This window comes from Chrysemys picta, chromosome 19, assembly GCF_011386835.1.
Source record: "Chrysemys picta bellii isolate R12L10 chromosome 19, ASM1138683v2, whole genome shotgun sequence".
NCBI lineage: Eukaryota > Metazoa > Chordata > Testudines > Emydidae > Chrysemys > Chrysemys picta.
Window position 1 is genome coordinate 4,375,272 of NC_088809.1, and position 26,998 is coordinate 4,402,269.

Genomic DNA, 26,998 nt, shown 5'->3' on the forward strand with positions numbered 1-26,998 from the left:
GAGGGATGAGAATTGGGGAGAAACAAAGAACAGCATCTCTGTGGAATTGTTTAGTGCTTCTTCCAGCTAATACCCACCCCCCATGTCGGCTGGCTGGCCGGTCATGCAGAGCACAGCATACAGGGCACAGTTGTTTGTTCCCTCCATTGTGGGCAGCTCCGGTTCCTTGTTCTGGAACCATGGAGTGGAGTTTGGTCTCTCGGGCCTCAGCTGACTCTGCCCACACGGGGCTGCATTTGCATGCTGGTTGGGTGATGGTGCTGGAGCGATGCCGGCAGAGCTGCCTCCAGCCTGTATTATGAGCCACATTGTGAACGGAACGGGGCTCGGCAAAGAGGGAGGCGAGGCCATGCGGTTTTCATCCCCCTGAAGTGTCGGAGATGCCCTGTCCCAAACTAGCTGGCAGTGAGATCGGAGTCCCGGGCAGAGGGCAAGATAGGACCGTCAGCGATGTTCTCATCACCTGATGCACTGCAAGGCTCTCTGTCAGCCTCCTGGATATATTTTTACTACTCTGGTATCTATTGTGGAGTTGGGATATGCTCTGCTTTCCATGTCCACGTAGTGATGGGTCCATTAGGAGCCATTCATGGACACCATATTGTGGGAGCCAGAGTTTACATTTGCACAGCTGACCGTGCTTGGGTTGGGGTGAGGGGTTAGGCAATTGGAAATGGAGCAACTACTGCCTGCTCTGCCTTAAGGTTTTGAGGGGTGCATCTCTCCTGTGGGGGCAAGGGGCCTGTTCTGATGTGTGCCTTCAGAGGTGAATGGATGCCAAGCTTTCCGGAGGGTTGTGGTGTGGTGTGGTCACGTCTCCTCTTAGGACCTGCACTTGGACCCCTGTGCTCTTCACGTAGGCCATTGATCTGGCAGTGGAACCCATACTGTATTGTGAAGTGGGAGGAGCGAGCTCCATGTCCTTTGCTGAGCTGAGATTTAATGGTGAGAGTGACAGACACGTGTGATTGAGGTTCCAGGCTGTTAGGCTCCATGCAGAGCCCGTTTGGTTCTCCCCGGGAGTGCAGGGAACATCTACGGGGATCACACGCTCGCACAGAGAGAACAGTGTTGTGATTCTCCAGAGTCCCTGCCAAAGAAATGGTAGAGGGGCAGGGGATTGTCCGTCTGTCTGTTGTGTACATCTGTGTAGTAATGCCCTCTCGATGTAATCACCCCACCCCATTACAAAGGCTGTGCACCACCTAAGCTCTCGAAATAGGGCGTGAGGAGGATGTCAGCAGAGCCCAAACCTTGTGCGGGCTCCTTGTGCGAGGGTGAATTTCACACGGGGAGAAGAAAACTGCCTTTGTGCAACATCTCCATGAGCAGGAGGTTTGCCCTGTTCAGATTGCGAGCTGCATATCACAGTGCACTGAAATACACGTGGCACTGAGGGCTTGGGTGGCTCATGCGGTTGGAAATGGGACAGGGAGCTGTTCCCCATTACACCAACTCAGAACCAGAGCCTCACAGACTGTAGGGCCAGAAGGGGCCATCACAATCTTCTAGTCTGACCTCCTGCATGTCGCAGGCCACAGAACCTCGCTCACCCACTCCTGTAATAGAGCCCTAACCTCTGGCTGAGTTACTGAAGTCCTCAAATCTTGATGTAAAGACTTCAGGTTACAGAGACTGTACCGTTTACTCTCTGCCAATCTGACGCAGGGGGAAATTCTTTCCCACCCCAAATATGGCGATCAGTTAGACCTGGAGCGTGTGGGCAAGACCCACCAGCCAGGTAGCTGGGAAAGAATTCTCTGTAGTAGCTCAGAGCCCTCCCATCTAGTGTCCCATCACCAGCCATTGGAGATATTTGCTTATGGCAGTCACTCGCTTAAAGCCATCCAAGCTTGGTAGTGAGTGTCTGATGGCCTGCAGTGTAGCAGTTGCAGATGCTCATTTTTAGTGGGGTATTGTAAACATCCCCTGGGGATTCAGAGACCCAGAGTGATTGCGTCTTGGATGTGGCCGTTCAGTGAGTTGGTGGCAGAGCCAGGGTTAAAGCTCAGAGGCACAGCCTCCGGACTACACTGACCAAAATAGTTGGTCTTTAGGCTTGTACCCGGTGGAACAGGTGTCTGCGTGCCAAAAGTGGCATCGGTCACCCCTTTAGCTCAGTCCCAGCAGAGAGGCCAAGAATTGAATGAGACATGGAGACTGAATGTGCATCCCTGGAGCTGGTCCTGGTGGGGCAGATCAGAGGAATATGTAAAATCCCAACTGGGGGCTTTAATTCCTCTTTGCTGTAAACAAGATGTCACTCTCCTAGGCCCTTGGGTGAGTGGCTTTTGCTGTGATGTCCAAAGAGGCTCAAAGACTCCATCCCATTCCTCATTCAAGTTGTACGCCAAGACTGATGTACATCAGCTTTGTTATAGAATATTAGATGTTTCAAGCTATAAATGACTTGTTATGCCAGTGGAGACATGGAATTTCCTTGTACAGGAACAGATTCCATAAAATGCTATTCAGGTGTTGTCTCCAGGAAATACACCTGTTTGTATGGTCTGCTCCATTTCCAGCTCAGCAGAGAATCAATAACTGCCCAGCCACTTTCTGAAAGGGACACTGTCAGGTTAAAAATCACATAGGGATGGTGGGGTTCTTTTACTTGACTCACTCAAATTGAAAGAATTTTAAAACTCTAATAGTTTTTCCCTATTAAAATTTTATATTGCAGTGAAAATGGATGAGATCATTTCATTTGTGTTTCTTGTCAGTTTCAGTGCTGCTATGTTTGGGTCTTAGAGTTTGTAGGGAAATGATTACCTTCATTTGGGGATCATTTAAAAAAAAAACCCCAACAATGTGGGAAATATTTCTGTGGGTCTCAGGTTTTGTTTAAATGTTACACCTGATTCTCCTTCGGCCCTGCTATAAATTAGTAGTAACACAACTGGAAGCAGTGGGGCAGATTCTCCTCTCACTGGTTCCAGTGTAGATCAGGAGTGACTCCCCTGGGATCACTAGTTACGCTGGTGTAAATGAAAGGAGAAGCAAAATCATTGTTTTTGCAGAACCTAAATTCTGGGGTGAAACTTGCCCCGGCACAGACCCTTTGAAGTGGCGTTGTGAGGAGTCGGATTGAGGAAGCTATTGACGTTGTCCTGTGTCCTTCTCTTTCTCTCTCCTTATTTTCAGAAAGTCTGCACCAAATGTGGAATTGAAAGTCTCGGGACCCAGAAACGCCCTCTCTGGCTGTGCAAAATCTGCAGTGAACAAAGAGAGGTAAAGAGCCACAAAGGAGAGCGGTGCCTTTCCCCAATGTAAATCTGTGTAAGAAATACATGCCTGGTGCCAGAAACTCGTGCTGTGCCTCCAAGAGAGGGCGAGGGAGCATGGGGCTGGACTTGCGATGCTAAGCTCACGGTCAGGTTAGCCTGGCAGAGAGACACTGAGGCGAGAGGTCTAGCTTCTGAGGGAGATGGGTGGAGTGGTGGTGGTGGATCTCTTAATGCTTCCTGTCTGGTGAGTCATTGGTCATAGGAGACACCTAGCATGGTCTGGTCGGTAGGGCACCGGATTGGGAGTTGGGCGATGTGGGTTCTGTTCCCTGCCTTTCCACTGGTTTTCCATAGCCAGTGTAAACAAGACTACCACTTTGCACGGTGCTGGCCCTTGAGTAGCAGTAGAGAAAACCTATCACATAGCTGTAGTGGTATTTGTCCTACCTGTTCCAGAGCAAAAGCACAGTAATTTCCACCTTGGGGCTTCGTGTTGCAGAGTCCTAGGCTGCTTCCATGATTATTTAATGTCTGGCATCCCCCAACTATGGGCCTCACCCAGAGCCCATTGAAGTTTATGGGAATCTTTCCATCGGCTTCAGATCTGACCCTGTGTCTATCAAGTGCCTGTCTCTATGGTATCTAAGCGTCTACACTATGAAACCCAGCCAATGCGTCTTTTCTTTTCACCTGCTTAGCACTCTGGGGTGTCTACACCGCAGTCAGAGGTGTGACTGCAGCACGTGTAGACATACCCAAGCTAAGCTATGATCTAGCTAGTTCCAGTAATAGCAGTGAAGCTGCAGCAGGGTAGGATAGTCGCTCAAATACATACCCAGGCTCCCAGGTGGGCGTGTACAGCCAATCCTGCCACCCTGGCTGCTTTCGTTATTTGAGCTAGCTGGATTGAAGCTAGTCTAGCTGTGTCTATTTGTGCGGAAGTCACACCGCTCTTTGCAGTGTAGACATCCCCTTAGTTGCTGAATCTTGTATGGCAGTTGCAGAAGCATCAAACTGCATCTAGTTCTTGGGGGAACTTCGCCCCAGCCATCTCTAGAATCTGTTTGGCTCTGAGTGAGGCGTTTGGGGTGCAAAGTCTCTGCCGACAGCTCTTCCAGAGGTTGCCTTGTTTGCACAGATCAGAATAGGGCTTCTTAAACTGCAACAACTAACCCCAAAAAGTGTAGATGGAAACTTTGAAACATGGAGCTGTGTCCGATAGGTGAAGATGCCCCAGTGTGACAAATTGCAGAACTAACTAGGTCCAAGAAAACCCTTCTCGCAGTCATTTGGCTGCTGAGAAATTGTGTGTACCTAGATTTGAAATGGAAAAGTGGTTTCTGTGCGGGTGTAACTGGCAAGCTCACATTTAGCTCCAGCTGAGTTTCTGTGGGTGCCTTGTGTATATAATTCTGGGTTCACAACAGTAAGGCCGTGCTGGGTGATGAGCCTCTAGTGATCTCCAGGGAGGTAATTCTCATGTTCTGTACCCCAGACTTAGGTGCAGGTTTGTAACGTAAGGCAAGGCAAGGCATGCTTTGTGCTCTACAGAGAGCTGGGGGCTGGAGCTGGACTGAAATCGGTCTCTCTTTCTCGTGCATTATCTTTTCCCATCTCAGTTTAATTGCCTTTTTAAAAATTCTTTATATCAAAATAATAAAAGCCGTGATCACTAGACAGAAAAGAACATTAAAATGTCCATAATAAGTGTTATGTGTGCCCAGCATGCCAGGTGACGATAACCTTCAGAGCTTTCTCTGTAGCTGAAACCACAGCTCCAACCAAAGTGCTGCTCTGTCTAATGAAAACTGATGGAACCTTTCTTCTTAGACCAGCAGTAAAATAGCCTTATCTCTTCCTCTCTCTCTCCCCCTTCCCCCCCGGAATTCTGTCTCTTCGGTTTCTTTTCGTGTTGCTCACCAGTGAAAAGTACTGGCTTGGGCAATCTTGGACAGCAAAGTGCTGGAACAGATAGTGACGCAGCAAAGAGCACTGGAGGGGGACTCAGGAGCTCTGGGCTGCTGCTGGGTGATTGCTGGCAAATCACATCACTGTTCTGTGCCTCAGTTTCCCCATCTGTAAAATGGGGACGATGATACTGACCTTTGTAAAGTGCTTTGAGATCTACTGATGAAAAGTACCTTGGGCTACCAACCCATTTTGCGATATTCCTCCCCTGCCTCGAAAAGCAAAGGAATTAGGGAAAAATCTAATGCCCAGAAAACAAGTCCTTCCTCACTGCTTTATTGGGACTGCAGTGAGAGTGGCACTGTGGCAAGCAGGCTCCTGCAGTTGGCAGTGCTGCGGTTGTGCCTAGCATGTGCCATGCTGGAGCCAGTCGTAGAAGGTGGCTCAGAGCCCATCTCTGAGATAGCCGGGGCCCTGCCAGGCAGCACCTTCAAGGTCAGCCCCAGGATTCGGAGCTGGGCCAGCTCTTAGACTGGCACGCCGAGCCCTGGGGCAGAATCCTGTCTCTCTGGATGCCTGGCCTGACGGGTGCTCCCCCAGCAGGAGTGTTGCTGTGGCCTCCACGGAGGAATGCAAATGGAGTGAATTGCAGTAATCAGTCTATCTGAGCAGTGTAACAAGGAACAAGAGACATGCTGGACAGCGAGCTGTGTGTGTTGTTGAAAGGGCTCCATGGAGCTCGTTTTGCTGCCTTTTGTTTTGTTTGGCTGACTCCCTGCTCCTTTGCTGGATTCTCTGTGAATCCTCACCCTCGGGTACTGGTGAGCTCTGATGGGGCCCTGCCCTACCACCACTACTGAACACTGGCCCCCGTTTAGCTGTGTGGGGAGCATTAGCCCTGGTCTACACTCAACAATGCCCCCAGTCAGCTGTTGGTGTAGCAGCACCATCACTGGGCCCATGTGTGGACCACGGCAAGCCGGGGTTTGCATTAACTCAGTCAGTGCCTTTGCTGAAGGGACAGCTCCAGAATAGCTGCACTGATTGCTCAACAGGAGGTGTAGCAAAACCTTGACATAGACGAGGTGCCTGTGGCTGCCTGTGTTTTAGCGCTGTGTTGTCTGGTGCTGCTATGAGCAGGTTAGATCATAGAATCATAGAAGATTAGGGGTGGAAGAGACCTCAGGAGGTCATCTAGTCCAACCCCCTGCTCAAAGCAGGACCAACCCCAACTAAATCATCCCAGCCAGGGCTTTGTCAAGCCGGGCCTTAAAAACCTCTAAGGATGGAGATTCCACCACCTCCCTAGGGAACCCATTCCAGTGCTTCACCACCCTCCTAGTGAAAAAGTTTTTCCTAATATCCAACCTAGACCTCTCCCACTGCAACTTGAGACCATTACTCCTTGTTCTGTCATCTGCCACCACTGAGAACAGCCGAGCTCCATCCTCTTTGGAACCCCCCTTCAGGTAGTTGAAGGCTGCTATCAAATCCCCCCTCACTCTTCTCTTCTGGAGACTAAATAAGCCCAGTTCCTTCAGCCTCTCCTCATAAGTCATGTGCCCCAGCCCCCTAATCATTTTCGTTGCCCTCCGCTGGACTCCCTCCAATTTATCCGCATCCTTTCTGTAGTGGGGGGCCCAAAATTGGACACAGTACATCAGATGTGGCCTCACCAGTGCTGAACAGAGGGGAATAATCACTTCCCTTGATCTGCTGGCAATGTTCCTACTAATGCAGCCCAATATACTGTTAGCCTTCTTGGCAACAAGGGCACACTGCTGACTCATATCCAGCTTCTCATCCACTGTAATCTCCAGGTCTTTTCTGCAGAACTGCCGCTTAGCCAGTCGGTCCCCAGGCTGTAGCAGTGCATGGGATTCTTCTGTCCTAAGTGCGGGACTCTGCACTTGTCCTTGTTGAACCTCATCAAATTTCTTTTAGCCAATCCTCCAATTTGTCTAAGTCATTCTGGACCCTATCCCTACCCTCCAGTGTATCTACCTCTCCCCCCATCTTAGTGTCATCTGCAAACTTGCTGAGGGTGTAATCCATCCCATCATCCAGACCATTAATGAAGATGTTGAACAAAACTGGCCCCAGGACCGACCCTTGGGGCACTCTGCTAGACATCGAGCCGTTGATGACTACCCATTGAGCCCAATGATCTAGCCAGCTTTCTATCCACCTTATAGTCCATTCATCCAGTCCATACTTTTTTAACTTGCTGGCAAGAATACTGTGGGAGACAGTATCAAAAGCTTTGCTAATATCAAGATATATCACGTGCACCGCTTTCCCCATATCCACAGCGCCAGTTATCTCATCATAGAAAGCAATCAGGTTTGTCAAGCGTGACTTGCCCTTGGTGAATCCATGTTGACTGTTCCTGATCACCTTCCTCTCCTCCAAGTGCTTCAAAATGGATTCCTTGAGGACCTGCTCCATGATTTTTCCAGGGACTGAGGTGAGGCTGACCGGTCTGTAGTTCCCTGGATTCTCCTTCTTCCCTTATTTAAAGATGGGCACTATATTTGCCTTTTTCCAATCGTCTGGGACCTCCCCGATTGCCACAAATTTTCAAAGATAATGGCCAATGGCTCTGCAATCACATCAGCCAACTCCCTCAGCATCCTCGGAAGCATTAGATCCAGACCCATGGACTTGTGCATGTCCAACTTTTCTAAATAGTCCTTAACCTGTTCCTTCACCACTGTGGGCTGCTCACCTCCTCCCGATACTGTGCTGCCCGGTGCAGCAGTCTGGGAGCTGACCATGTCTGTGAAGACTGAGGCACAAAAAGCATTGAGTACTTCAGCTTTTTCCACATCGTCTCTCACTAGGTTGCCTCCCCCATTCAGTAAGATGTCCTGGTGGTAAAAACAGAGATGCCCTCTCAACACTAGCTCTTCCACTGGTGGAGCTACTTTGATGCTAGTACGGTGGTGGGAAAATGCTGGCACAAGCAAAACCTGTGGTTCAAACCAGGGCCGTGTTGAATCATTAGCTTAACTTACAGCATTCCCGGAAATCCCCGGGAGAGTTGAGCACGTTTAACTACTTCCCCAAAGTGGAAATGCTTTCCTGACTTGGGGCTGAGCTCTGGAGCAACTGCATAGCCTTTTTATGTCAATCTGACCCAGGAGCTGCGTGAATCACCTTGATCTTGTATAAAGCGCTCCGCCCCCTCTTGCCAGGTCCTGTGCTCTAAGTGACAGCAGGACAAAACCTTAACTCCAGGCATTCCAAATATTCCCCTTCCTGCTTTTCTCCCTCCACTGCCTAGCCATTAAAAGCCCGTTAATGCATTTGGCTGGAGTGGTGGGTTGCAGAGAAAATAAATTCTTTTACCATTGTTGTTCCCTTTTGGAAATGCACGATGATTGCTGTGTGTATCTGCGCAGAGGAGGGGACTTTCGGTCATTGCTTGCTTAGCAGCGTTCTGTTCCCAAGGCATTTTGCAGCTCGAGAGATGCACACCATTTACCCCGAGTTCTGGTCTCTGAGCAGTCGGTTATTTACGTAGGCGGGATTGGGAGGTGCGATGGCATGTGCCTCTCTGCCGCTGTGCTTGGGAGGACGGCGTCTATCAGCCTGTGGTGGCGGAAAATGCCCTTGTTTTAAATCCCTTGTGGAACGTCTTGGAGCATAGATCAGTGTCCACTCTCAACCCCCCACCACCTGGCAAAGTGGGCAAGTTCTGTCACCTCATTTTACAGACTTATGTCCTCAGGAGACTAAACTGTTGTGTGTGCCCCCGGCAGAGAACGGGAGAGACTGAGATGGCACCGATGCCCCTGCAATGGCAGGAAATCGATTAGGTGGGCTGTGCCCGGTCGATCCCGGCAGATGACCCGCGCCCTGTTCTGCAGAGGAAAGGGAATACACACACACACACGCCGTGTCCGTACCAATCCGATCCAGGGGAATATTCCTTCCAAAGGGATCAGTAGCAAGGCTGGGATGGAAGCCTGCTGCTGGGCAAGTGATAACATGGGCGTTCTTAGCCATCTGCCTAACGAATGGTGAGGGATTGGAGGGCTCAGGTGACAATGGGAGGTTTCTGCTTCCAGGTCATTCTAAAGCTGCTTCCTTTTCCTAATGGCTAGTGCTCAACATAGCACCATTTTCCCTTGGCACCACACCTCCCTCCCTGCTCAGCCCATTGAGAATCCTACAGATTTCTTGACATGTGTTTGGAAACTGGTTGCTTTTAAACAAAAGTCACTGGCCCAATAAGGACCTGAAGCTTAGTTTTGTTTATTAGCAGCATGTGGTGGTTTGTCAGCTGAGAGTTTGTTTTGGAGGCACGGGGGGGGGGGGGGGAGTTAATTTAACGCCTGTGGCACAGCAGTGCATTGCTTCTTATACATACAACATCGGCACTTTCACACCCATTGCCTGTGTCATGGTTCACCAAGGCAGGTCTGTAAATCCTCCCTTAGGATTCAGGAGACCCGGGGGGCTGCACATTCAGCCCCACTTTTGATTCGCCTATGAACAGTGGCTCTGGAATAAGAGCATTAACATGACCTTTCATGCACCCATGGTGGTTGAAGGCCAGAGCCATGGAATTAGCAGTGGGTCCAAAACTGTCTTCCAGATGGATGCTTGCCAGTGCACAGAGGTGGGTTCCATAGAAGGCTTTTTGCTGTAACTGAGCAGAAGACACTGAGAAGTTAATGGAAATGGAAGCTTTGCTCTCTGCTGCTGATTGCTTCCAAGGTAATACATGGAAGTGTCCAAATTATCCATCCAGAAAGCCAGCGGTGCCTTCTTGGGTGCATGTCCTCACTACACCTGTGGCGTAGCACAGGCAAATAGTTTCCCGTAAACCATCACCTGGTCCCAGACATGCCATAGTAACACAGAGGAGAATGGCTCTCGTGGCCCAGTGGTGGGCACGGTATTTCGGCAGTGGTGCAGCACTGCTTGCTCAGGGCAGGAGCGCGATTATGACACTGCAGCTCTGCACTTTGAGTCCGCCTCAGACCCATGAGAAGAAGTACTGGGCTCATGTGCACCCACGATGGTTTGCCTCACCAAGTGCTAGTACTGGATACCTGCCCTTGAATTAGCAGCCAGGTGATCGGGTGAGCCACTGGGAATGCCCTCGCAGAAGTGGGTGGGCATGGAGGCTGGGGAGGAGGGGGACACTTTGTGGGTCAAGACATCTGGGCTACAGCAGCAGACTGGGAGGCGGTGCCCCCGGTTCTGTTCCCCGCCCTGCTGCTGACTTGCTGGGTCACCTCACAGTAAGTCACTTGGTCCTGGGCATTACTGGAATCACACTCGGAGGACAGTTTACCTCAAGTCAAAGCACCTATACAAGAAGTTTGAGGCTCCCCTGACTGCCTAGAAAACGTCCCTGTTCTATCAGAACGAGCCTACTCTGGCTGGCTGCTGGAATGGAGAAGCAAAACAGGTTCATTCTGTCTCTAACTCTGCTGATTCGGCCTAGAGAGCATCCCCCTGCTGCGCTGAGGAGGCCGTGTAGTTCTGCAATGGTACCTGTTCTGTCTCACTGTCTCCCTCCCTTCCTTAGCACACTGGAGCCATTCACAGTGCAGGGGAGATGGTATCTGTGCTGCCACGACTGCAGTTAACTCCCCAATGGGCCTGGACCCAAAACAAGGCCCAAATAACAAAGGCTGGTATTTACATTGACTTTTAATGGGAGTTAAGTGCCCAACGCCCCTAGGCCCCATTGGAAATTTCAGACACAGTCGTTCAGAGTCCTCGTTGCTCTGTTTCCTTGAAGCCTCTGCTGAGCAGGCTGCTTTGAATAGCAATAAGGAATAAGTTCCTCTGACACTGTCTTATTTCTGGAGAGCTGCAGTGATTAATGGATTCTGCCTGCGGCTGGGCACTGGTGCCCCAGCCATCCAGAAGCAAAACACCATGTTCAGCCCCGATCATTTTACTAAGGGTGGGGTGCAGAAATAACACGCATGCACTCACCCACCCATGAGGGAAAGTGCTGCAGTACTGCTGAGCAATAACATGGGCAGGTAAACTAGATGGAGCCTGGATACAGTTCCTGATAGACGATCAGCTGTGAAATCCCCGTTCCCACCCTGCAGAATGAAGAGAGGGTTTGTGTCCCTTGCCGTGAAATTCAGTTGATCTGATCTGCATTAGGCTAGAACTGTTCTCTGGGTGACAGACAAGCAGCCCCAGCTGTGCCACTCCCCCCCCCCCCCCCCCCCGGTGTTGTTTACTGTAGCTTAGCACTCGTGATAAAGGCACTGGGCACGTTTTCCTAACAGATGCATCCAAGGCTACAGATGGATTTAAAGTGGGACCTGGATGATGTGTACAGCCCACAGTGCCATCTGTAGCAAGGTGGGCTCAGATAAAGGCAATCCAATCTCATGCTCCAGAGGCCGAGCTCATCACTGGGGATCCGGAAGCAAGTCTTACCCTCCACCCCTGCACCATGTGCAGCATCGCAGAACTGGCAAGGAGCATTAGCCAGAGTTGCATCTAACCTGCTTCTGAGGAGTCCCCAGACAGGAGACTGGACGGGACAGGCCCATGGACTGATCCACTCTAACAAATTCCTCTCCCCAAATGACCATGTCTCCCTCGCCTGGTATGATAGGGCAGCTCTCCCGCTTCCATCCAGGCTGGTGTTAGCAAGGGGATTGTAACAAGGCCAATTGCTAACCTGGCAGATGTTGATAAAGCAGTAAGCCGCTCTCAGTGATGCCGGGGTCGTGCAGATGCACAGCCGGCACACTGGCAGAGGAACTTGTTGCGACAGCTATCAGTGGAATAAGGCCCAGGTCTTGAGGGCTCTAATCGGGGCATTTGTGGCAGTAAGTGTGGTTCCCAGAAGCCTGAGCTGTGACAACTCGAGTTGCCTGCTGTCTGGAGGCCGTCTCCATTGCTGGAAGACAGTTTGGTGTAAGAATGAAAATCTTTGCCTTGTGATTCCTTGTACCCACAGTTCTGTGGGTCTCATGATTTCCCACCCGGGGCAGGGGCTGTCTATCATCTGGCATGAAATACGCATCTTGATGTGTGGGGGATAGGCTGCCCCAACTTGCCACAGTGCCTTTCCATGCCCATCCTGGTGGGCGAAGGGCCTTCCTTCCTGTTATTATTCGGAGTCCCTGCATGACCCATTAGCGCTGTACTTTGGCTGGCTTTGACTGATCCTGCCAGGTTCTACCAAGCGCCTTCCTGAATTACCACTTACTTTATATCTATATATATTTATATATCAATAATTAGTGATGCTATCATCATAATTAAAATCCTCTTGGAAGCGTTCGTGCACATTTACATCTGAATTGACACAGCCACATTTGTAGCGATAACGAAAACAACTTAAGTGGGTGCAAAGGGGGAAATAATTAAAAAAAAAAAAACCCCAACCATTCAGTCCCAAAGAGAATGAAACGCCATCAGGAACCTAACAAAAGCTCCATTATGCCTTCATCAACCCCCTCTGTTTTTTTTACCTCCCTTTGCTAAATGATGTTTTCAAGGCTGGCTGCATCTCTTGGTTTATCACAATAAACCACACATAGGCGGAAGATTGCTGTTCTGGAAGAACATATTTCACCTCCTCCCAGGCTCATTATAAATGGCCTTAGCCGACGGTTATGCCTTTCCTGGGGTGGTGTTTGGCAAAATACCCCGCTGCCAGAGGAGCGTTTATTTTGGGTGACTCTGGATCCAATTCAAGTGCCACGCACCTGTTTGTTCCCCAATAGCAACGATACTATTTTGGGGGCTGAGAGTGAATGTATAGAATTAAAATAACATCCTCCCTCACAGACCCACGACAGAAAGGAGGCCTGATGGAGGGTGCAATGCAGAATAATTGAAGCCCAGCAGCCACTGCATTGTAGCAAACGCTCGGGTCAGAGGCGCGATTGATTTTGCTATTCAGTAAGCGATGGCAGGATGGCGGTTTCGCTGCCCTTCAATTTGCTTTGTCCTCCAATGCCTAAGGTAGGAGGAAAGACAGCTGGGTGTAAATAATGGAATTGGAAATCTCTGCGTTACGGAAAAGCAGATGAAGGCAAACAATGAAACTAAAGAGCGCTCGCTTGTGTAGCTTATCATCCTGGTGCCGGGCCGTAGGGTTGGATTGAAATGAGTGTGTAGGCACATCCCACACGTGGGCATCAATAATAAATGTTATCCCAGTGCAGTGTAATACAAGAGCTAGCATTTACATAAGGCTTTGCATCTTCAGAGAGCACCACAGATGCTAATTAAGAAACCACTGCCATCTCTGTTTTATGCATAAGGAAATTGAGGCCAGGAGGCCCAGAGATGCTCAAGGCCAGCAAAGGAATCTGCATAAGAGCTGGGACTAGAACGCAGGTGTTGCTGCCTTCCTTGGAGCAGAAGCATGTGTGCATTAGTTACAAACACACCCTCTTCTAGTGCAGCTTGGTCCCTCCTCCCTGTCCCCAGGGTAATTGTGCTGTTCCAGGCAGTGCACTCTAACAGGAGATGGCCTGTCTGGAAGCCTGGCTCTTCCTCTTCACCTCCTAACAAACCCCTGCACTGGCACTGGTGGGCAGGTGGCCTCTGGAAGGCTGCATCAGCTTGGCTGCCCCAGCAACTCTGTGCTCCCTGGTTGGAGCAGCTGCTGAGACCAGGAGCCAAGGATTCCTCCTTGTCCCTTCCCCACCCCATAGGAATCTAGTGCCAGTTGTTCTGTTCCAACAGAGGAAGGGGGTGGTGCTGGCCTTGGGATTCCAGGGTGGAGAGTCATTGCCCCTGGCTTTGAGTGGATCCCCACCACATGGTCCTGCTGTTGTAGCAGTCTAGGTAATCACACTCCATCTCTGGACAGTTCTGTGTAACGTGCCCGGGCTGGGCACACCTTAAGCATACCCATGGCTTCCCTTCTGCAGGTACAGCCTGACCCAATCACACTCTTCTCCCCACTCTTTGCTTGCTCTCTGGCAGCCCTTTGCAGGTCCAGGTGTAGCACCCCAGCCCCCTTGAATTGGCTGAGTTGGGATTGCTTCCCTGCCTCGAGTCACTTCTGAGTTTCCCAACTGAGGCTAAATTGACTTGGATAAAATAGACGTTTGTCTCCAAGCACCTGGTTGCAACTCTCCTCCTCTAACATGAACAAGGACTTGAGGCAACTGCAGTGGGAATACAGCAGAGCTATAAAATCACAATGAATGTTCTGGGCTCATCGCAGATATGGCTGTTTAAATCGTTTTCCATAATGAACAGCTGAATCTGCTGTCCAGTATTTTAATTTGTTTAGGATGAACAAAATCTCCCCCGAGGCAGATCTACCCAAACCCAGATAGGGCCAGTGTTATTGTTCAACATCGGCTTCATCCTTAGTGCGTCTGCCCACAGAAACACAAAGCCGTTTCTCTTACGATACTGTGGCCCACAAGCAAAGTCTGAGAGTTCAGGGGCAGGGAGATAGACCAGCCCAGAGGATAGTGAACTGGACTGGGAGGCAGGCAGCCTGGATTCTGTTCCTGCTGGCTGGATGACCTTGGGAAGTCTCATCCCATCTCTGTGCCTCTGTTTCCTTAGCTTTACAATGGTGATGAGATTTACCCTCCTTTGTAAAGTGCTTTGAGAGCTGTGGATAAAAAATGCAATGTCAGAGCTAGGTGCTATTATATATTGGACAGTTTTGCTATCCATCTCTCCTGATAAGCAGTCCTATGGTGAAATCCCACTGAAACTCTCATCGACGTCAGTGGGGCCAGGAGTTTACCCCGAATGTTTGTGTAACCAGCGAGAGTAAACACTGCTTTCCTAGAAAAGCATAAAGCTCAGAGCTAAAAGACCCAAACTGAAGGATTATATGATAGCTTTTATTTTTGAAGCATCACTGTAGATGTATTTTATTTAAAATTAATCAAGAATCCTGCTCTTTCCTCTTCATCGATTGCACTGCTGGCCTGTTTGCTGTGTCCAGGAGTTTGATTCATGGCCACTAGAGCTAAACGTCATGTGTCCTGGCTCGAAAAGAATATAAAGCACAGACTATTTCAGACATTGTGCCTGTAAGTAACACAGCTGAGTGTATTGAATTAATAGTGGGTAAACTCTCTTGCCTTCATTCTGTGTTGGGACTGGTCTAAACACAGGTTTTTGTACTGCTATAACTAGGTTTTGTGTATGTGTGTAAGTGCCTTTATACTGGTGTAATCCATGCTAGGCGGGTGGTATCTATTCAACTGTTTCAGTTGCTAAGTCAGTCTAGTTATAACAGGACAAAAACCTATGCGTAGCTCCACCTTTACTTACTATGATCCTTTCAGTGTGTACTTCAGTGTGTGTGCACTTGGGATTGTACCTTGCCTGAAGGTATTGGCTCCTCTTGGTGCTGGGTATTTTATAGAGACATGGCATATTCAGAGCTGAATGAATAAAGAGAAAAGCAGAGTGCTTCTGTCCCCCACAACAGATACATGGAAGCACTCTGTATCATCAACCCCAACTGTTCAAAAATCATGAGATTGGCTTAGAAACCATCAGGGTTTTTTATTTAAAAGAAAATTGGGGTTCTGTATATTTGATCTCTGAGCCTGTAGGAGGTACCCTAGAGTGAGCTCAGGGTCCATTTTCATACTTGTTTTTTACAGCTATGAGAACTAGAAACTTCTTTTAAAAAGGGGGGGGGAGGGGGATTGTTGCATAATCAGCTGACTCCAGGAGTTGGGGCTTTAATTTAAACATCAGATGAAACTCGCGATAAAATCATGAAAGTTTAGGATATGCCCACACTGCAATCAGAGGTGGGATCATAACCAAGCTAGCTTTGATCTATCTAGCTTGAATAACAATAGCAGTGACCTCTTCAGCACAGACTGGAGTGTGGGCTAATTACCCAGGGTCCCTGGCTTCCCCTGAATCCCCTTCTGCCACGGCTTTGCTGCGCCTGGTGGTCTCGCTAGCTAGATTAAAGCTAGCTGTGGGTATGCCTGCAGTTGTAGTGTAGACGCACCATGGAAAGAGGCTGTGGGCTGTTGCTTTATGTTAGGTCACAACCCCTAATACAGGTGAGGGGCACATGCTTCGTAGGCTGGACCTAGGGTGACCAGATGTCCCGATTTTTCACACTTGCTCTCTGGTCACCCTAGCTGGACCTCAGCAGCAGTGCTGCCCTTTTGCAGCCAGGTGGGGAGACTTTCCACAGACTCAGCTTCTGCTGGGTGAAACTTTATCCACTCTGAGTTTGGGCCCATTTGTGAGGCCAGGTCTACACCACAGCCTTGCATCAGTATAACTGTGCCCCTTAGGGGTGTGAAAAATCCACACCCTTGAGTAACATAGTTCTATCAGCCTAACCCCCGGTGTGCACAGCACTATGTTAGCAGGAGAGCGTGTCCTCGATACTGGCTCCCTCGAAAAGTCTCCACTCCCTCTTATATTTATCAGCAGAGACAATGTTGTAGGAGCAATGTGAAATGACAAACGTGTTCTTTATTAGCTAGCAAGTTGGGGGGGAGGGGTCAGAGATTTGGCTGTCTGGAGCATAACTGCTTAATTGTCATTGTTTCTGTTGCTATACTGGGGAAGGAATTGGGAACCGCAGTTCTTCAGCCCCTGCCCTCTCAGAATCCACCTCTTCTCGTGGAGATGCACAGTGGCTCAGCTCACGACTCAACCCAGGGTCTGTCACGCTGCGGAAGGGGGTTTCTGGGCCAGTCACTGGCGACTGTTTGATCTCGTGGTTCATGTTCAAGCATGTTAGAGGCCAGAGCAACTGGCTTACTAAAAAGAACCAGCACTACGCCGGGGCTGACCTGGTACAGCAGAACCCCAGTGCTGAGCCTGACAGGCAGCATGGACCAGCGCAGAGGGCACTGGACTGTGAATTGATAAACTTGGGATTTGTTCCCCACTCTGCCTCTAACCAACCATCAGACCGTGGGTAAATCACTTAACTTCTCCATGCCTCAGTTTCCTCATCTGTGAAACAGGGACGATGCTGATTCTTCCCTGCATGCAAAAAATCCTCTAGCAATGCTAAACACTGTTATCATTGAGCATTTCAAGCATTGTTTGATTATGCCCTGCTGTAAAAATGCAAGTTGCAGAATCCGTGGTGCAGTTAAGTGTGCTCACCATTGCACCTCTGTTTGTATTGAGACCCACATTTCCAAAGTGCTTTGAGAACGCCGGGTGAAAAGTTCAGTAAGAACCACCAAGTACGGCTATTTCCTCCGTCAGCTGCGCCAGCTCCAAGCAGAACTGGAAGATTCACATTCTGCATGCAATATTTAAGGATTTGATCTGTTGTAATATATTCACTTATTCTTGGACGTGTCTCGTTAGTTCATTATTCCGTGTGCTGGGAGGCTCAAATGAAATTGCATTTTCCGGTATTTATTCTTCTTCACTGCTGCTCACCTCCGCCGCATCCCCATGCTTTATGTTAAATATGTTTAACATGGTTGCTTCATCACAGTGATGGCATTAAAAACTAAATTAGAGATATTACAAGTTACTGCCCTTTCCATGCCTGCTGCACATTTGAATTGGCTGAGCTTTCTTCTCTTTGTGCTTGTATTTTCAAGTTCTTCTTCGAGTGATTGCTCATATCGATTCCAGTTAGGTGTGCGCGGGCTGTGTGCACAGTCGTTGGAAAGTTTTCCCTTAGCAGCTCCCGTTGGGTCGGGTCGGCTGTGGAGCCCCCTGAAGTGGTGCCTTCATGGCACTGTATATATGCCCCTGCCAACCCGACCCCTCCTCAGTTCCTTCTTACCGCCTGTGATGGCCGTTGGAATGGTGATCGCTTGCCTAGCAAGTGCTTCCCTTAGTGTTCTTTTCATAGCATAGTTTGTTTAGTTGTAGTTCTCCCAATCCCCCGTCTGGGCAGGGCCGAGGTCGGCGCACCCACCACGACACCAGAGCCTTTCCCCTTGTTTTATGAATCGTCTATTCCACTTCTACCGTGCTTGATTCCCAAATAACATCGGACCGCTGGGTTCTTCGCACAGTAGAAGTGGGATATTCTCTCCAATTCTGCTCCTCCCCTCCATTCAACACCACCTTCCTCGTCCCTCTTCAGGGACCCTTTTCACAAGCAACTCCTTATCCAGGAGGTGCAGGTACTCCTCCCCATGGGAGCAGTAGAGGAGGTTACCCAGGAGCTATGGGGCAAGGGGATTCTACTCCCTCTATTTCCTAATCCCCACGGCAAAGGGGGGTAGGTCACATCTATTTTATTTTGGGGTTAGTTTAGCATTGCCCCTTAGGACTCTCAAAAGCAAAGCGGTCCTGATGCAGCAACAGTCTTTGGCCCATTTACAACTTTAAGCGCATGAGTAGGGTGACCAGATGTCCTGATTTTATAGGGACAGTCCTGATTTTTGGATCTTTTTCTTATATAGGCTCCTATTACCCCCTGCCCCATCCCAATTTTTCACACTTGCTGTCGAGTCACCCTACGCATGAGTAGCTGTGTTGGAAGCTAATGGAACTTGCTCGTTTGAGCTGAGCGTGCTCTTTCAGATCTGTTTGCTGCAGGAGGTTTGTGTCTTGTCATAGATTTTTTTTAAGGCCACAAGGAACCAGTAGACTATGTAGTGAGAGCATGTGTACAGCTAGGGGATATCCCAGACTAGGGACTGGTAGGGGCTTCCATGTGTTATACTTAGCTGCAAGGAAGAGCAAGTAGAGATGGGGCGAAGGGACGGGAGGTTTGTTGGAAAGAAAGTTGGCCCCACCTGACAGGTAGCAGTTTGTCCTACTCCTGTCTTGGTGGGAAGAGAGCTCAGGGGGTATAAATTTTGGGCATAGGATTTAATCCTGTTAATTCTGGAGACATTTGAATAAAGCACATGTCCCAGGAAGGCATCCCACCATGATTTGAAGACCTCAAGAGACAGAGAATCCACTGCTTCCCCTGCTAGCTGGTTGCACTAGCTAATCAGCTAACCTGACCTTGCTGTTATAAAGTTGTGCCCTATTTCTAATTTGAATTTATCTGGCTTATTGAAATCGCTGATAATCTGTTGCTGCCATGTGGGGGAGGTTGTCCATTGCAGAGAGCACCCCGGGGGTCACCGGGTTCTTGCAGTGGGTCTGGCTGGCGATCTTTGCAAAGCATGCTGGGTCTGCTCCAGAGGAGCTCTTTGAACTCTCCTTCCTTTTGTGTCTATCTTAGGAGGAGAGAGATGGAGCTTCAGAGGAGGGCCTGGGGAGAGAAATGTCGCTCTAGCAGTGATGAGTGTTATCCCCACAGGGATGTCCTGATGTTCACACAATAATTTGCTCCAGGGAACTGGTGTTACTCTGTCACTGCAGGTCTCAGTTGGGTGGGGGCTAGCCAGCCAAAGCATGCTGGCCTAGCACAGTCAATGGGGCAGTCTCTGAGCCCACATGCTCCTGCCAGAAACATGCACTGGCCTATGGGTAAACACGTCTCTGTCTCTGAACAGGTTTGGAAGAGGTCCGGCGCATGGTTCTACAAAGGACTGCCTAAGTACATCATGCCTTTGAAAACCACCAAAGCCAACGAACTGCGTCTGCGGCCTCGACAAGCTGAGCCAGATGTGCAAGAAGTGAAGGGCGTCGGGACAAACCGCTCCTACACCTGGGCCAGAGGGAGAGGTCGGTCATTAATTTCTTCCCTGCGTTTTCCTGACTCGGGAGGACTGGGAGTGAGTCAGGTGCAGTGGGGCTGAGGCGTCCCATTGGTATCACCCAAGAGTTCTGAAGGAACTCAAAAGTGAAACTGCAGAATTACTAACTGTCGTCTGTAACCTATCATTTAAATCAGCTTCTGTGCCAGATGACTGGAGGATAGCTAAGGTGACGCCAATTTTTAAAAAGGGCTCCAGAGGTGATCCTGGCAATTATGGGCCGGTAAGCCTGACTTCAGTACTGGGGAAACTGGTTGAAACTATAATAAAGAACAATATTGTCAGACATATAGATGAACATAATTTGTTGAGGAAGAGTCAACATGGTTTTAGTAAAGGGAAATCATGCCTCACCAATCTACAAGAATTCTTTGAGGGGGTCAACAAGCACGTGGACCAAGGGGATCCAGTGGATATAGTGTACTTAGATTTTCAGAAAGCCTTTGACAAGGTCCCTCACCAAAGGCTCTTACGCAAAGTAAGCTGCCGTGGGATAAGAGGGAAGATGCTCTCATGGATTGGTAACTGGTTAAAAGATAGGAAACAAAAAGGATAGGTATAGATGGTCAGTTTTCAGAATGGAGAGAGGTAAATAGTGGTGTCCCCCAGAGGTCTATTCTGGGATCAGTCCTATCAACATATTCATAAATAATCTGGGAAAAGGGATAAACAGTGAGGTGGCAAAATTTTCAGATGATACAAAACTACTAAAGATAGTTATGTCCCAAGCACACTGCAAAGAGCTACAAAAGGATCTCTCAAAACGGAGTGACTGGGCATCAAAATGGCAGATGAAATTCAATGTTGGTAAATGCAAAGTAATGCACATTGGAAAACATAATCCCAACTATACATATGAAATGATGGGGTCTAAATTAGCTGTTACCACTCAAGAAAGAGATCTTGGAGTCATTGTGCACAGCGGCTGAGCTGGATTCCTGCATTTTCCAGGGTTTTAGGGCTAAATCCAGAGACTGGGCCAGCTGGGCTGTGGTGGGATTTGGCTGACCTGTGCCTGTAGTAAAGGAGAGGTTTTTGTTGCAGGCCAGTCCTGCTCTGGATTGTTGTGGACTGGGGTCAGCGTGACCTGTGAAGGAAAGGAGGGTGATGGGGACTCCGTTCCTTTAACTTGCACGGTATGGTCTGCAGCAGTGCGTGTTTCCTAGTGATTAGCACACGGAACTGGGAGCTCTTGGTTTCTGCCACTCGCTCAGTGTGTGACTCAAATCCTTTCCCCAAGCTCCGTGCCTCAGTTTCCCCCCTGTAGCTAGGGGATAACGATACTGCCCCATCTCCCACAGGGGTTATTAGTGTGTGCAAGGCAAAGCACTGCTCATCTCAGCCCGCCCCCCGCAATCATTGCTAATAACGATTGATTACAGGACTGTGAGGGAGGCCAGACGGGGCGTGGCTGCTCTGTACGTGTGGTGTGCGCGTTGCATTTATAACAGGCAGGAGAGCTCGCTGTCGGAGGCAGATGAGTGGGATCATTCACTGATAAGAGACTGCCTTCTGTTGTCTGGCAAACTCGACCAGTTTAACATGTTAATGGCACATGTCTTATCACTACCTGGCTGTTAACCTGTGTTAGCCAACACCTTCCAAAGCCTAGGGCATACAAGACCAGTACGGCCGCCATATAAAATCCCACCTCTATTGAGCAGATGTGCTCAGAAAGGAATAATGACATTAACGTACCTGCCCCTCTCTAGCAAAACCAGAGAGGTTAACTTCTGAGGCTGCTCCTAATGGGCTTTTTGTTCCCTTGGGCGACAGTAAGGGGAAGATGGTTGGCTTAAGGCAGACAAATGCCTCTTGTGAGGCTTCGCAGTGACCTCAGGTCTCCAGGCTTTTAAAGAGTTGAAGCAAAGCACAGGAGACGTGGGATCAAGCCTTGGCATCAAGGTGAATTAAAGGAAAAACCCGCTTGGCAGCAGGAGCATAATTAACCTGCTGCCTGTAGCTGGGGAGTTTAGCAGCTCAGGTGTGTGTGGCAGCAAGTTTGGAAGCTGAAATCTCTCTGTTCTATCCCCGCAGAAGGGGCTCCTCACCCCGGCTGTCAGACTGAGGTGAACATTTGTCACATCGTATTTTACATACCTCAAAGGAAGGTCTCTATCGATGAGTCTAGCTGTGCACTCAGGTACAGGCCCTTACAGCAGAGCACACCAGGCAGTTGCTGCGGCTGCTGAATAACGTCACACGGGGATTAGGTCGGTCGGCTGATTTTTGAGTCCCCTGCGCTGATCCGAGGGGAAGGATGATCCAGGGGGTCTCTGGAAACCTGGGCTCAGTTCCCAGCTCTTCCACAGACTCCCTGGGTGATGTGGAGCAAGTCACTCGGTCTCTCTGCGTCTCAGCTCTCCATCTGTAAAACAGGGATAGTAGCTTTACCCTGCCTCGCAGGGGCATTGAGGGAGATCCAGGAGAGACCAAGCTGCTCACATACTACAGTAGTGGGGCCACAGAAGGACCTAGATAGAGCAAGCTCCCGCCTGTCAATGGGATCCATCCCGAAGCAGTCACTTGTTCTTGCACTGTGACTGCTGAGGGGCGAGGGGATGGCTCAACGGTTTAAGCATCACAAATGAAATCCGTAGGCTTGGTGGAACCACTGGTGTGAATTCCAACACTGTGGACCTGTTAGCTGTGCGTGTAGCTTTTCAGGGAAGGGTTTAAAACCCCATGTCCAGCTGCTCTATGTGGGCGTTATAGGCATGTTTCAGAAGATATGGGGTTTGTCCACATATCCTTGGCCAACTTCTGCATTCAGTGCCAATCAGCTGCTAAGCCTCGGCCCAGAGCTGGCTGCATTTCGGCAGTGCTGGGTGTATGAACCGTGGGATAAAGGGCACTGTGTAAATGTGCAATATTATTGCTACATGTGACCCACGTTTCCCAGCTGTGACAGCCCAGCTGAATTGTGAACACGTCCGTCCAACACCCCTCTCTGCTGGCCCCAGGACTTGAAATGTTCCTTTTAACACAAAAATAATTCTAGTCCTCCTGGCTGTGAAGAAACTTTCCCTGCATGTGACCCTTTGTCCTGCCCTCTGAAACAGCAGCTCAGAAAGGGGCAAGCTACTCCTAAGCTCATTTCAATGACCCTGAAGCCACGTTAACGCCTTTGCTGCCCATAACAGATGTATGCAGCTGTTTTGGGACAGTTAGTGGAGCTTACTCCAGTGGGTGGAGTTTGGGATCATGGGTGGAGCTTAACTAAAATGCCATTCCTCCTCCCCCCCCCCAACTCTGTAAGGGATCTGTGTAGGGTTCTGGTAACTGTGTATATTGTGTTCTGTGCCCGTCTATGAAGACCTGGAGTGAGGAGGAGAAAGCCAACCAGAAATGGGCCCCTGTTTGGGGCGTTCAGCTGAAGGGGGTGGTGGGGTGAGGGAGGCACAAAGCCATCGAAACATGCTTGGTCACTGCACCGCCTGACACCTGCGAGTGTGCTTAGTGAAAGAAAATCAAGAGTTTTGTACGCACCCATTCTCCCTTGCTGTCACCAGGATTTGCTATTGCCTTTAGTCTTTCTGTAATAAACAAGCAGTTGCCGTGGGAACTCTGCTATTATTTAAGTCACAAATATGTATTGTCCCCATGAGAATGGCAGTCACGTTTCCTGTCCTCGAGGACAGCTCTGCTAGCTATGTTGGAGCATTTGGGTGTTTGCAGTAGGACAGGAGGGACCTGGGCAGTTAGAGGAGAGGTGCCAAATTAATAGCAGACACTTTCTTCAGGCACCTTTGAATCCTGCAGAAGAATTAAAGGATTCCCCCTGACCCCAAGGGGTCTGGTCTGGTCCCTAAGCAGTGGCATCGCTGGTATCACAATTTCACACAGCCGTGTTGTCCAGCTCTTGTCTCTTCTAACAATGGGCACAAGTCCTGTTGCCAGGGGATGTGCTGAGGTGTCAGTCATTCTGCGGGCGGCACAGAGAGCAGCTGTGGGGCGCAGGACAATACAGCTTAGGGTCCTGCAGCATCTTTGTGCAGGAATTCTATCCCCAGGTTGTGGCATTCAGTTAATGCATGTTATGCTCAATTAAAGAGCTAAAAATCATTTATTATCGACAGGACTTAACTCCCCCAGGACATCCCTTTTCCCCCTCAGCCACCACACCACTCTTTTGCCATCCCCCCGTCAAACCCTCTACGTGGACCCTCCTTTCATCCCACCTCTTCTTGTCCCCTCCCCGCCCAGGTACTGATATGGCCTCCATCTCTGTAGTACCCAGGGTCTGTGGCACAGAGCTCAATTGGCTTCCTAAGGCCCTATGGGGGAGTTGGGAGTAGAACATCGATCTCCAGAGGCCTGATTCGGTGATTAGGGCACTAGCCTGGGACCCAGGGTCAGTTCCCTGCTCTGGCACAGACATGCTGTGTGACCTTGGGAAAGTCACTTAGCCTCTCCATGCCTTTGTGAAATGGTGATAAGAGCCCTGCCCTGCCTCGCAGAGGGGCTGTGAGGAGAAATCCATTCATGAGTGGGAGGGCCATGGAAGTGCCTTAGATTGACTTAGCCCCAAGATCAGCCTCCCTGCCTCCGTCTCCAGTGCCTGCCACCTTTGCCTCTTTCCAAAGAAAACATCCCTCCTGCCCTTTGCGGTTGCAGCACCATAGCTGCACTGTGCACAAAGAAACCTGGGGTCTAACAATGGCACAGGGCACCTTGCATGGCCCTGCACCCCTGAATGCGTGACTCGTCAGGGCTGCCCCCAATGGCGCTTGCAGTTTGTAATTGGTCTTTTCCTGTGAGTGTGAGCTTAGCAGCTCTTTTCTCTGATTTTTTTTTTTGGGGGGGGTGGGGAGTTGTTGTTGTTAGACACTTCTCCTCCCCCACAGTACCTGGGGCTGATTGCTCCAGGAGAGAGAGCTCAGAAAGTGCTCTTTAAAAACGTGATGTCAACACTCAGCTCGACTGGTAAACACAGCTCGAATGCATGGGACTTGGTGCCCACCCCCACTGTGAAGGATTCGCTTGGTAAGACCATTCCCGTTGCAGGCAAGAGGGTACAAAAGCAGTCAGGGATTTGTCTGATTTATCTCTCTGAGGCTAGAAAACCTTGTCCTGTCCTCCCAGGCCAAGCAGGGCCTGCTGGGTCAGCACTTGCTTGAGAAAGCATCCGGGAGTGGCCTGGTACTGATGAATCAGCAGGAGACATTCTGTTCTTCCCACTCAGTCAGATTTCACCGTGGGCTCAGAGGGCCCTGGGCCTCTGGCAGCGCCCAGGAGACAGAAAGCCAAGGTCCGGATCACCTGTTGTCTGCTGCTTTTTCTTAAGAGTAATGGTGTTGACTCTGCTGTCTTTGCCAAATTTCAACTGGCTTCTGATCTGTCTACCAGGGATAGCTCAGTGGCTTGAGTATTGGCCTTCTAAACCCAGGGTTGTGAGTTCAGTCCTTGAGGGGGCCATTATAGGGATCTGGGGCAAAAATCTGTCTGGGGATTGGCCCTGCTTTGAGCAGGGGGTTGGACTAGATGACCTCCTGAGGTCCCTTCCAACCCTGATATTCTATGATTCTACCTAAAAGCCTCCTGCAGTTTTAATTAGACTACAGTATTCTTCTTCATCTCCTGACCTGTTGTGTAGTGTTGCTATGAGCTGTTAAAAGAGCCACTGTGTTCCGCTCCAGACAAGGTTGCAGGAGAACTAATCCCTATATTTATCCCTTTTTAACAATGTGTTGTCTTAGTTACTTAATGTCTGTAAAGAAAGCACTCTAAGATCTTCTGGTGACAGGTGTTATCCAAGTGTCAGGTATTATCATTAATACGAGCTTATTCACAGGGCTATCGAAGGGAAGGGGCATAAATGTCTATCTGGGTTCTCCAACCTCAAAATCCCTCCTGATTTCTCTTTCTTCACCCCAAATTCAGATTTCCCGGTGCCTAGGAGAGTGTGGGTAGGAGTCAGTCTTTCAGATCATTAGACAGCAACAGAAGCTGTCGGGTTTATTATGTTGGCACCTAGAGACCCCGCACAGCTGAGATCTGGGCCCCATTCTGATAGGCTCACAGTCTAGACAAGACAGACACAGGGTGGAAGGGGGAATAGAACCACAGAGAACTCGCCCAGGTAACTTGCCCAAGGTCGCACAGCAGAGCTGGGAGTGGAACCAGAGTCCCTCTTCGTTGCCTTATCTGTTGGGCTGGGCTGCTGTTCCTTTGTAAATTGATTTCCAGACGTTGAGCATCCGTGCCTTGTGACACCTCTCCGCTGCCTTGCTTGGCCCCAGCCCTTGCTCTTTACAGGCAATCTTGGAGTTCTAGCCCAGGGATTACCTCGGCTGACTTATTGCTGTTTGCAGCGTTTCTGAAGCCAGTGGTGACTCTCCTCTCCTGTCCTGCTGCGAAGGCTTCATCCAGGCCTTTTACATTTTGTCACGTTACAGCCGAGTAGCTTTGCCTGCACTCAACTGTTTTCATGCGTCAACATGAGCCACAACCAATTATCAAAGGAAAACCAGCTAGCAGCACTCTGCATCTGCCAGGGCTCTACCCAGCGCTCACGGGGAAGGCTCTCGCCTTCCTTGGGTGGGAGGTTTGTCATGGATCCCCACACGAGTATTTTTGGAAAATGGGACATGACAAGCACTTAGAACAGGCCTTTGGTGGACCGTAAAAAGAGAGAATTGCCTTTGCCTCATTGAGACATAAAGCCAGTTTTGGCTTTGTGTTCAGTTACAAGTAAATCCTAGGGGAGGACGGATTTCAAACTCTCACCTCCTAAGTTTTCAAAATTCTGTCTCTCTGGGCAGACACGAATGTGCGCTCACCAGACCCTACTCCTGCTTTAGAACTATGCAGACAGAGCGAGGGCTAGTGTACGCTTGAAATGCTGCAGTGCATCAGTGTAGACACTCACTACAGCGATGGGAGGGGTTTTCCTATCAGTGCAGGTAATCCAGCTTCCGTCAACCAAACCCTTGGTGTAGACCAGTGGTTCTCAAAGTGTGGGTCGGGACCCCATTTTAATGGGGTTGCCAGGGCTGGCATTAGACTTGCTGGGGCATGGAGCTGAAGCCAAAGTCTGAGCCCTACTACCCAGGGCGGCGGGGCTTTGGTCCCCCTTCCTGGGTCATGTAGTATTTTTTGTTGTCAGAAGGAGGTCATGGTGCAATGAAGTTTAAGAAACCCTTGGTGTAGACAGCGCTAGGTCGGCTTAACTACATCACTCAGGGGTGTGGATTTTTCAGACCCTTGAGCAACGTAGCTGGGTCAACTTAACTTTTGAGTATAGACTTGGCCTAAGAC

General features: G+C 49.6%; 1 protein-coding gene across 26 annotated transcripts in view; it reads left to right on the top strand.

The window, feature by feature from the left end:
- RPH3AL (rabphilin 3A like (without C2 domains)) overlaps positions 1–26,998 on the top strand; it is a 105,953-nt gene that overhangs the window by 44,320 nt on the left and 34,635 nt on the right. For 23 of the 26 annotated variants that reach the window (XR_010593841.1, XM_065573233.1, XM_024105911.3 and 20 more), the window contains 2 exons: positions 3,145–3,231; positions 19,535–19,706. Coding sequence is in view for 25 of the 26 variants with exons in the window: in XM_065573233.1 (XP_065429305.1) it covers positions 3,145–3,231; positions 19,535–19,706 (259 nt within the window). In the remaining variant the exon portion in view is untranslated. The remainder of the gene's footprint in view (positions 1–3,144; positions 3,232–19,534; positions 19,707–26,998) is intronic. The other 3 variants (XM_065573224.1, XM_008168957.4, XM_065573225.1) reach the window with 1 other exon arrangement.